At 35.9% G+C, this 12,260-nt stretch overlaps 1 protein-coding gene across 4 annotated transcripts in view; it reads right to left on the bottom strand.

The window, feature by feature from the left end:
- Positions 1 to 12,260, bottom strand: part of BANK1 (B cell scaffold protein with ankyrin repeats 1) — a 280,683-nt gene that overhangs the window by 179,060 nt on the left and 89,363 nt on the right. For all 4 annotated transcript variants that reach the window (XM_025423160.3, XM_049104948.1, XM_025423141.3 and 1 more), the window contains exon 5: positions 10,076 to 10,212. In XM_025423160.3, the coding sequence (XP_025278945.1) occupies positions 10,076 to 10,212 (137 nt within the window). The remainder of the gene's footprint in view (positions 1 to 10,075; positions 10,213 to 12,260) is intronic.

Genomic DNA, 12,260 nt, shown 5'->3' with positions numbered 1-12,260 from the left:
CTTGTGTCTCATTGTCTAAAACTGTCTTACATGACAATTGCTAGCTGCATGGAGTGGTTGAAAATGTGAGAATCTGGCTTGTCTGGCTTCCACACCAAGAGGGGCAAAAAAGAGGGATTTTAAGCATTGACGGTGGGTGAAGAAACCTATAAGGTTGGCCACAGGATATTGAAGCAATTTATAGATATGGCAGAGAAAGACAGTAATAGTAAAGTACCTTAATTAGCAAGAAAAACCACTTAAGTGAAATAACCATAGGAGGTATGTAAAATATTATAGGAGACAAGGTCCATTGAATGGTTACATTTTACTCTTTGCTTCAGATATCCAAAAGGAAAGTCAATGGTTGAGCTGAAAACATGTTCTTTTTATTATAATAAACTGTTACGCTTATTTAAGTTTAACTAGTAAAAGAAAGGTCACTTTATTTGTTCCATTGTTCATAATGTGTGCTGTAAAAGTGAGTCAAAATAGCCATTTAAAGGGGAATCTTACAGCTTACATAACACATCTTAAACAAAATTTCCTACTGCAGCTTGTAAAGACAATGGCAGGTAAAGAAGCAAAGCAAATACTTGCTGGGTTTTACAAAGCCCCCACCCCTTTTATAACTTTTGAGTATTTAACCCCAAGCAGTTAAAGGAGTAATCTAAATAAGTGAATAGGGTAGTTAAAGGAGATATTTTTCCTTGTCAAAATAATTTTTCTAAGTATTGAGTAAGTCAGGTTTTAGTCGTTTCAACATGATTACAAATGCAAAAGTAAATACGAAAATATGAAATAATTCAGTTTAAGACTCCTTTCAAAAATGTTGTATTTATTATTGGTTCAGTATTCACAGAGCTGTGGAATCTCTTTATATAACATGAAAATGATATTATAATAAGAAAAAAAAAAGTTTTGAGATCTGAGAAACCTGTATTGAAATTCCTGCTCCAGGATTCATTAGCTATGGACCTTAATAATACTTAACTGATAAAATTATTTAAGAATTTAAATAAGTAAATGTGTAAAATCTCCAGTATATATTCATTCCCTTTTTCTCTAAATACTATAATGTGAGCTCTCATAACTACTCATGAAATATAATCACTATGATTTAAAATGGCACACAAGTCTCTAAGGAGGAGACAGCTCCCCAAACTGGCTTTTGTAGCAACCAAAGAAAATAGTTTGTTTTTTCTTTCTAAATTCTTAAATTAAATGGCACATCTTGTAAATCAATTAGAATGTAGGTTTTGATACTGTAGTACTGAGACTCAAAATGCCAGTGGTTTAAACAAGATGGAAGCCTATTTCTCTTTAACATGAAAGCCTAGAATTAGGCCATCTGGGGCTGATTAAGGGATGCAGGCTCTATATGGTTCTCTGCTATACTTAATCTTCATGGTCCTAGATGGTTCATCCATCACTCCTTTGTTGTCACTGTGATCAGTCAGAGAAAAAAGTCAGTGAAGGAGAGACTCTACCCTCCTTTGAAGGACATGATCAGAGATGTGCACACATCACTTCTACTGACATGCTTCCAGCCATTGGTTACTTAGATGGTTGTGCCTAGTTCCAAGGGAGTCAGGAAGTGCAATATTTACCCTGGCAAGCATATGCCTAGATAGAAGTTATGTTATCATATAATAAAGGAAAAAAGAATTTCTGGGGAAGAAATAGAAGTTTCTGCCATCTCCATTAGTCATGCATAAACATCACAATTTAGGTAAAGGCAATCTAATAGAATTTTTTAAAAACAAGAACAATTTTCCTAGAAGCTGATGGAAGCTTGATCATGCTAAATTTTTCAATTTGACCCGCTGTTTACATAATGTCAAAAAATCTCAAAGCTTTAACCTAACCAAACTTGAACAGACTCATTAATAGGCATATTTAATGACATTAATAATGAAACAAAAAACCAGAGTTCTCCTATTGTTGGCATTAGAAAGAGTGGTCATAAGAACCATGAATTTTCTCACCTCTACTTCTGTTTGGCAATCATTTTGTAACAACTTACTGTCAAATATGTCATAAGATAAATTTTAAAACAAAATTGCAATAACATAAGATAAATTTTAAAACAAAAGTGCAATAACATATTCAGAGAAATGTCTTTCAAAAAAGACTTCTTTAAGGGCAGGCTGGGTGGCTCAGTGGTTTAGTGCCTGCCTTCAGCCCAGGGTGTGATTCTGGGGACCCGGGATCGAGTCCCACCTCCCTGTATGGAGCCTGCTTCTCCCTCTGCCTGTGTCTCTGCCTCTCTTTCTCTGTGTCTCTTATGAATAAGTAAATAAAAATTTTTTAAAAGATGTCTTTAAATGATGCCATGATTTCCTAAGTTTTTGAAATTATTTTTTGAGTTGTTTTAGGTACTCGTTCCCAAGATAGTTAGAATTAGTCTCATTGTTTTATACTCACTTGATTTTTTCCTTTGTCTTTCTTTCCCTTCTTTGCCTTTCTCTTTCTACTTCAGTCAGAAACAGCACTCCTTCAGCCAACAGTCCAATATACTAAGCCATGAAAAAGGGTTGTGCCTGTACTATGGGGAAACTGGTGTCTGTTGGGACAAGGGGCTCTGATAGCCAGGTTACTTGAGGTTGGGAGGGTAACTTAATGTATAAAATACTTTCACCCTCTCATTCTTTGACCCAACAAAACAGGTATTCATCAGCTATGTGTCTGGCAGGGTACTTGGCTCTGGAGATGAAAGAGGGGAACAAATAAACAGTAACTGCCCTAAATGACTTTGGAGTCTAGCAAGAGACAGATATTAATTTGACAAATATCACACACATAGAATGTGTTCAGTGCTACAAAGAGATACACAGGGAGATGTACAAGGTCAAGAGAGTCTTCACTGAGGAAGAGAAGCTGTAATTAAAATTTGGAGGATGAACTGGAATTAACTAGGGGAAGACAGTGAGGGGAAAGGAGATTGGAAGAATATTTCAGTTAGAAAGAGGAGCATATATAAAGGCCCTGTGGTAGGAGATTAGGAACTAGCCATCTAGGCTAGTGTGTCTGGAGTGCAGAGGGAGAGAAAGGGGAGTGAGACTAGCTGGAGAAAAAGAGAGGGGACAGTGTCTACAGGGCCATATTGTTCATGTTAAAGATTTCCTTTTTTAAATCCACACAACTGGAAACTATCAAAGGGTTTGAGCAGGAGCATAGCCTGCTGAGATCTTTTTTTTTTTTAACAGAACTCCTCAGACTATGGATCTGATATAAGTAAGTAGGTCATGTGCAAGAACACATGGCGGGGGACCAGGCAGGAGCCCGCTGTAGTTTAGGGATGAAGAAAAGCAGAGGATGGGGATGTTAGAACTGGAGGGATGTGAAGAGAAGTGAGCAATATTTAGTGAGTAAAACTGACACGGCTTAATGATGGATTGAATTTATTGGGTAAGACAACAGGTTTTAAGGAGATTCTTCTGTTTCTGGTGTTTGAACTGGATTGATGATGATGCCTATCTCAAGGCAGAAAGAGTGGGCCTTCAAGGAAAAACCACATTTGGATGATATCTTACAGGTTAATGAGCTACCCTACCAAGGGAATATTTATCAAGAAAGGAAGAGAGTCTAAGAATCAAAACATTGAAATGGAAACTTTTTTTTTCTAGATCATAGAAAAAAGAGATTACAAAGGATTTGGAGAAGGAAAGCTAAGGAAGTAGAGGAAAACCAGAAAGATGGCTTCATGAAAGATAGGGGGAAAAAAATCAGGAAAGTGAGTTTGGTCAATGGTGTGTGTTAGCTGCTGCTGAAAGTCAAGTTAAATTGAATAAGAAAAATATCCACTGGATTTGCTGTGTGGGACTTGAGCAAACTGGAAGTACTATCTTTGTGTGCTGCTACTTTGGGTAATGAGGTTGATGACTAAATGGCTGACCCAGGCGATGGTGGGGGAAAGAGAGGGAAGGCAGGATTCTTAGAAGTTGAATTTTCCTTGTCAAAGATTTCTTTTACTTCATTTCCTGCGTCTTGATGCTGTTTACTGTAGAGGCATAGTTCGTGAATGCTAAACACAATTTAGAGTTCCCAGATTATATATTTACTTTATTTCTTTATCTTACTGTTGATACTATAACTATTAGTAAAGAGGCCCACAGAATGCTTAATGACTTTTTAAAAAATGCCAACAAACACATTTTTGCCATAAGGATTTTTCAGTCTTCTAATTTCCAAAGGGTTACTGATGATTTGAGATTCATTCCAGAGGCAGATTCTCTAATTTTCTCTAATTATCTTGTTATGAATAATAGCTATGGAGGAACACTGTTAACTGTATTTGACTTGTGCTTTGTTTTCTGAATTGTTTAAAAACATTATGGTTAAAGAAGATCTGTAGCCTCTAAAGAGCTAGACAGGAAGAGCAGAAGGCTGCACTTGAATGGGGTTGGTTTCAGGTAGCACTCACATGGGCACACAGACATCCTCTGCAAAGGGCAGTCAAAGCCACCCCAGTGACAAGAGGAGAGGGGATTGTAAAAAGCAAAAGAGATACTTAGTTTAGGAGAAATTAAAAATGGATGGAGTATTTATTTCCACTGAGTAAGCAGACATAAATTAGAGTGTCATTAATAAAATATATTCTAAACAATAGTTAAACATAAGCTAAGATGAATGGAGCCAATATGGAATGAGATGGCTTATGAGATAGAGAATTAACAGGAACTTAAAATATGGTTGTTAATAACCAAGTAACTGCACTCAGAAATATTTATTCCCCCCCCCCCTACAATGGCTGCTATATCTGCTGTTAAAATTAACTAATTTATTTTTCCTAAATAAGTGGACGTAGGTACTCAGTGGTATGTTTCTGTTTGACTCAATAATTGGTAACTGAGCTGAGTACTATTGTTTAAGTCTGAGCTAACACAATAAGGCATCCTTAACCATTGCTGAATCATTACCACATGTAGAGACATGGCACAAAATGTCACTTATTTTATCAGTAAAACACAAGCTTTAATAGATATGCCTTATTCTTACTGATCCATTTTAACTAGGAGCATAAACTATGGAAATTGAATCCAGAAATAAATGTCCAAATTGCATTTTATTTTTTAATTCCCCTCCTCATTTCAAATATTTCATCAGAAATAGGAAACAAGTAATAAAAATGATGAAAGGTACATGAAATCTACATCATGTCCTTATCTGAAAGGAGAACTGGGAAGAAGTGCTAATACAAGTAAAATAAAGGCTGCATGGAGAACCCACATACTTGCCAATGATTCCTCTTTGGTGAGAGTGGTCATAATCCCCAACTGAAGTATTTTTTTTTCTTGGCATAAAATTGTGGATTATTTGAGTCAGAAGTGACCTTAGAGAGCATATATTCTAGCTTCCTGCACTGTACACATGAGGAAATTCCATTCACACTAAGGAGAATAAAGTCTCATGTAGTGATTGCTGATTCGGTTAAAGAATCTAACTCTTGCTCCCGCCCATCCAGAGCTACTTCTCCTGGACTATCACTTTCACTTCCATCACTTTCCAGGAAAGGGAAAGGAGAGATAGTATGCAGCCTTTGGAAAGAGACAGATCTTAGGTATTTTTTGAGTAGTAATCATTTTCTTAATACTCAAAGAACGACAGACTGGAATCTGAAACCATATACCTGTTCAAAGTCTGTAATGAGCTACATGATGAACATATGGTTCATTACTCAGGTAGAACATGAAAAGTTTATAGCACAAATTCTTCACTTCTCTGGTATCCAGGGCCACCAAACATTCTTCATTTTCATAAGTATCAGATTCATTTATTCAATTTGGGAAATAAATAAGTGTATTTTAAGAGGGCAGTTTTCATTTTCCTTCTTATCATTTATATAACTATATTATAGTTCTCCATTTATGTTTTCTAAGATCACTTATGTTTTCAAGGAGGACAAAGCAAGCACTCCTATTTTCCCATTTTTGTTTCATGGTGTCTCCCATGTCAGGAGCTAATTATGTGAAAGTAGCTGCATGTGCAAAGATGAAAAACACAATGTCCATGCCTTAAAGAAGGTGGAGGGAAGGAAGAGCAGAATATGTTCAAGAGTGAGAAATCCTGGAGGGCTAAAACATAGGAATCATGGAGAGAATTAAGAAGACACGGAGAGAATGCTACGGTTAAGAGCCAATGCTGGGAAAGATTAGTGACTCTGCAGCCTGGTATACCATTCAAAGGAGTCTGGACCTTTTCCAGTGAGTCACTAGAAGGCTGTAGCAAGAGAGTGTCTTAGCTAACACTGGCATTATGGTGAAGTATAGTTTAAAAACTAGCTGCATTTGCACCTCTCATCAACAGAAGCTAATGAAAACAAGGAGGATGGTATACACCAATTCTTTCCCAGGAGACAAGGACCTAAAAAATTAATTAAAGGCTTTTGGAAGAATCTCCTGAAGAATTCTTTAAGGGAGACACTTGCTAACATCTGAATGTAACCTTGTGAAAAAAACTAACCTTTAAGAGAACTATCCACAATTATGAAGTCCCTCACAATACGAGACTTTCCTACGCCTGTATCTTCCCTCAACCCAACTGTAGCTGGGTTCATACTGTATTAAATATTTGCAGGCAGCAAACCAAAGATGGAAACATATATACAATTTAATAAAATTTGGAAATGAAGTGTACCTAACATGAAGATGAAAATAAGATTCCAATGAGTATAAAGCAAACCATGCACAATGATCAGTATATGCAACAGAAAGATATCATTTCACCAAGAAATACAGCTAAGAAGAATTATTTGGTACTACCTCAAAGTTCTTTTAACAAATAGGATGCTAATGCTTTGATCAATACTTGCTATGTTCTTTTAGCATTTTGACCTAATTTGCTTCTTAGATTGTATCTAGTTGTTCCTATACAAAGTTAACTTTATGGTTGTCCCCAGACACTTTTGTAAATAGGATGAACATCTCAAAGGTTTTAATTATCTCAGTAAAGTGGGAGTTACTAGTATTTCTAACACTAGCACTTGCATTCTAATTATCTTCCCAAGTTGGGCTTTCAATTTTCTTCATTTTTTCACTCAATCTCTCTTAAATTTGTTGTTTTAGGTAATGCTCTGGAAATTGTACCTTATGAGGCTACATGCTGGGATTTAATATCTACCCCAAAAAGATGAAATAATTTAGGAAGCAGTTAGATAATTAAGCTGATTTAGGTAAACTATTTAAAACCTAATGGACATCATTAAAAATAAACTAAGAAAATCAAATTTCTCATCATTTCTTTTCTCAAATGCACAGAATTGTCATTTTGTTATATGCCCAACAGCTTTTAAATGATAACATAAAGTCTCTTATTACAAATTCTAGGATTACTGAAAAATAAAACCCACAGATTTCTCATTAGTACTACTTTCCTCAAACTCACAGAGTGTTCACATTATTATACGCCAATAGCTTTTAAATGATTATAGGAAGTATCTTACTACTAAGTTTTTCAGATTACTTAAATCACATCTGCCATGAAAATTTACAAGAAAACCCAGGATGGCTCTTACAATACGCCATTTAGTGAAGTAGGTGAGATACTGAAAAAAATTGAAATCTGCTGGTGTATGTTCTTACAAATACACAGTAACCACAGTGAATAAAATTACAATGCATGCTGTTCTTTGAATAGAGATGTTCAGCGGACTATTTGCAAAATATCCAAATTTCCCAAATAAGTGACAGTAGCAAGCACACGAAATAAACAATGACTGTAAATGCTCTATGCTGGAACGGAAAAGCAAAGCTTTTTGCACATTTTTAAAAACATAATCTACTTGGGAACAAAGCCAAATGTCAAATGGGAAATCCAAATACTTGCAAGGAGAAGCATAGTGTAGCCTGGGCCCCCTCCTCTGAGGCCAAACAACCCTAAAACACACTAAGGAAATGCCCCTGCAGCTGTTTCTTTTTCATCAAGGGTAGAGTTTGCCTTGCATTATCTCTACAAATTCACCAGAGGGATAACTCATGTGGTCCAAATGCCAGTGGACTAGAGAACCATCCCGTGTCATTCCTGGTCTAAGACTTGATGGAGGCTGACTGAATTGCTGCCTGCTTCTTCCGCCAGGCCCGTGAGAGTACTGCTGGGTCTCGTCTGAGATCTCAGCCTCAGATTTTGATCTAACTTCACTACACGTCTAGGTCCCCTGACGACAGTAGCAGGACTCCTAAGCCTATCTGAAGTTCTATAGATCAAACTACTTCTCTTAGTGTCTCTTCTTACCATGCTGTGGTCTGCTGTCACCAAGTTAGAATAATTCTAAGTCTTAGCACTCCCTCAGGCTCAGAGTGACTCTCTCCTGATAGTAAAAGCCTGCATCCAGCTGTGACCATTCAGCATCCTTCTTTTCACTAGGCCATCAGGGAGAGGGGAAGAGGAGAATCCTAAGAGGTAATCATAACAACCCTTTCTCACCTCTCATTTCTGATGCCTAGGGTGAAAGGGGAATAGTGTTGTCTAGTTATCTTAAAACTGGGCAAAACAGTTTTTATTCACTCACAGCTGTAGAAGAAATCATGACTTGGCATAATAAAGCACTCTGAAACATTGTCCAAGAGTCATACATTATATTTAATCTTATTACATATAAAAAGTTGTTTCTCCCCAAAGGCAAAAGCAACACAAAAATGTGTTGGGGGGCTTCTGTGCTGACTGAATACTGATAATCCAATATATCACTTTTATTAATCTTTTTGCAGTGAATGGAATTTTTAAAGTGGAAGATAAGGTAGACTTGTCACAATAAAATGAAACAATCCGTATTTCAAGCTGTTACTTTTGCTTTTGCTTTGCAATTACAATATAGACATTTTATCAAATGTCCTCAGACTCACAAGTTTGACAAATGATATTTTATTCCCTGAACCTTCTCTAAGACATTTTTACCTTTGCCATTGTTCTAATAGAAAAATGTGTCACACAAAATAAATAACAAAGCGTCCAATTCCAAACTAGTTTAAACAGATAAGGCTTCATGACAACCTATCAGCCACAGTACCATTGATGGTTTTGTTAAAGAGTGTTTTGTGGTAAATTTGAAGATCTCATTCTTCAGCTACCTCTTTTCGCCTTTACTCCCTTTTACCCTCCCCCTCCACTGCCAAAAACCCCAGGCAAGGGTAGAATTGAACCATCAGGTAGCTATAAAAAGAAATGCCATTTATTTCACTTTGAAAATGCAATGGAATAAGCACATCCAAAGGATAAATGTTCCACATTAAACAAGCTTTCTCTTTATTGAAAGTGGGTCAGGTAACAAAAAAATCAAAATAAAATGCAGAAATTAAACCAATTGCTTAAGATGAATCAAAATGCAATTGTTATATTCTATACCCAGGAGGGCATTGGCAGCATCTGCATTTACTGATAAACGTCTCAAAGAAGGGTCTTTTGAGAACACTAGAAACTCCTCACCAAGTCCTCCTTGTTGAGTAATGCCTTGTCGCACTGGCAAAAGAACTCGGGGCTTGAAAAATCCCTCTGAAAATCTGAGCAGTTCTGGAATTCCTAATAAACACTATCAAGTTATAGCAATAATTTTCACTCTCAGGTGAGTAATAAATGAAACTAAGAAAGACACACCAAGCTTGGAAATTTCCACATGAAAATGATAATTCCTCGATTAATGCCTTATGTTCCCTTTTTGGTAGGATTCTTGGTTTGTCTGACTCCTGAACCTCAAAGCATCAGATGATCTGACTTTTCTTTTGCATTGTCCAGATCTGGTTACAGAGGTATTCGTTTCTTAAGAGTTCTTAAAAAAAAAAAAAAAAAAAAAAAAAGAGTTCTCCTTAATCTTTCTATCTTCTCTATCTGCTCTGTGACAGCTTTAAAATGAGCCCAACCCAAAAGCGATTTTGAAATGGAGAACCTGTTTCCCAGTGACATTCTCTGGAATGACTTGAGGTAAGTAAACTAATTCATCTGTATCTCTGCACCTCTGCACCACAGAAGTCAGTTTCCTCCCTCCCTATTGATCCACAATTCATTCATATAACCAACATCCAGACTTTATACCAAAGCATCATTCTGTTATCCAGCATTGGCTCTTTGGCTTGTCATCAACTTTGTGGAAAGATCAACTTACCTGGCACACGCCATCTCCAGGACGGGCTACCCCCAGTAGGTATTCCACAGCCTTTGTTGTAGAGTATTTAATCTCTGCTGTGGCCTTAATGACTCCATCGCAGTAGACATGGACATTGACAGAGCCAGCAGGAAAGTCTTGTAAAATGCAAAGAAGAGTTAGGAGCTGAGTATATAATGCATGTATCCTATTATTATACCTTTTAGAGAATATGAAGGAATATTTAAGAATTCATTTCGATCTTGCTTACTTCTAGAACTAAACGTTTCATTTTATCTTGGTATCCACAAAAAATAATGTACAATTTTCAACTTACTTAAATAAAACCTTACAGGATCAGAACATGCTAAGATTACAGTAAAAGCAAAGCCCTAAAGCCTTTCTCCCTACTACTAAACTTCATTTTTTGGAGTAATCTATACTTATCTTTACATAATACTTTAGAATTTAGAATGATACAATCATTCATTTAAAGTTGTGTATCTGTTAATAATCGTATGAAGGAAATTCTTGTTAATTATAGGCAAGCTTCTCAAAATTGTACTTGGAAAGAAAAGGTAGAATTGATTGAAATTACTGAACTTTTATGTAATTGGCTACAGTGAAAAACTCTTAGGAAGGCAAGGTTTAATACCCTGCTATTTAAGTACTATTTATACTATACATTTATCAAAACCTTTTTTGTGAACAAGTTGTTCAAAGTGACTGATATGATGCCTTGTGAATTCTGCATTAACATATCAACAGGGCTAGAGTTCTCTCAAAAGTTGGGTTTGTTATGAAAGAATAACAACAATCATTTCAGTAAGAAAGTTATTTTGTTTTGTTTGTAACAAAAGTAAACAAAATTAAGCCTTGAAATCCATTTGCAGAACATACTTTAAAAAATCTGACACTCTGTCATGGAAATATTTCCCAAATTCTCCTGGAAAATTGTCACCCAGACATCTGGTGTTTGGAATATAAGCTGATAAGTGGAAGACCAAAAGAGTCTGTTCTAACCTTAGGCACCCGATGAAGCTTTAAATATTTAAATGTTTCTAAGGTTTAAGTATTAATTTTACTTTATCTCCTGAGGAGATTAAAGAACCCTCTTATAATTTTGCTCAGAGAGATTTAAAGCCAACAAAACTAATCTTAAACTTAAGTAGATCAAGAAGTTGTAATTTTCTCTTTCGATATTGCTTGACTAGACACGTAACCTGTGTTATAAAGAAAAAATATATATCAAAATTCTCTCTTCCCAAAGTCAGCATCTGCCCAGCAGTTAATGAAAGAGAAACTGCAACAAAAGTGCATCTCATCAGCTGAAGCTGCCCACATATGGTAAAGAGAGCTCTAGAGTTACTAAGTTCAAATGAAATCAATTTTGGTAGATTTCAGAAAGACAATTTTGAAAGAAGATATTGATTTTATTTATCAGGAAAGAGATTAGAGTTTGCAATGAGGTGTTCACCTTCTGAAAGAAAGTCAGGTGATGAATCATGAGAAATATATGATGAGAAGATTTGCTTGGTAGTTCTTTGATATAGAATACTTAAAAAAATATTCTAACTCTTTAAAATCTAACATGAAAGCAGATGAACTGTTTTATTCTTGATATAGTGTATCATCAGCTCTATTGATAATGATGTTGATTTTTGAATAATCTTCCCAAGAGGTGTCCTTTGAAGTACTTTTATACTATATATATTTTTTATCTATTGAATGTCAGTATTAAATCAAGACCTTAGAGGATTCCGTATGGATTCATCTGGCTGGGAGGCCCTCCTTAAATATATATTATTGGATTGGCCTTTTCATAAACAGAACCCTGTGCCATCTGAGCATTATTTTATTTTGAGTGTGGTCATTACGATATCTACATTTTATAGCTCTTTAATAAAAACAAAAGCCAATTAATTTAAAGACTCAGAAGAGAGGGAAAGTGAATTCTGCTATTTACTATCTAAAGTTGGGAAGCAACATTTAACACTGGAAGTACACATAAATGTGGGTCAAGATAACCAAACCAAGTGAGGGTATTGGTGTAAGTTATGGAGAGGAAAAAAAGGCTTATAGTGCAAGAAGATAGAACTCCTTGCCCACAACAAACACAGATACTCAAGAAAGCAAACTAACAGAGGAGCAACAATAAAAGGGAATTCTTTTCAAATTTAACGTCTCAAGGTTCAGGCCATTTAAG

This window comes from Canis lupus, chromosome 32, assembly GCF_003254725.2.
Source record: "Canis lupus dingo isolate Sandy chromosome 32, ASM325472v2, whole genome shotgun sequence".
Lineage (NCBI taxonomy): Eukaryota > Metazoa > Chordata > Mammalia > Carnivora > Canidae > Canis > Canis lupus.
Note: the sequence above shows the minus strand (reverse complement) of the source record. Positions and strands in the feature narration are given on the sequence as shown.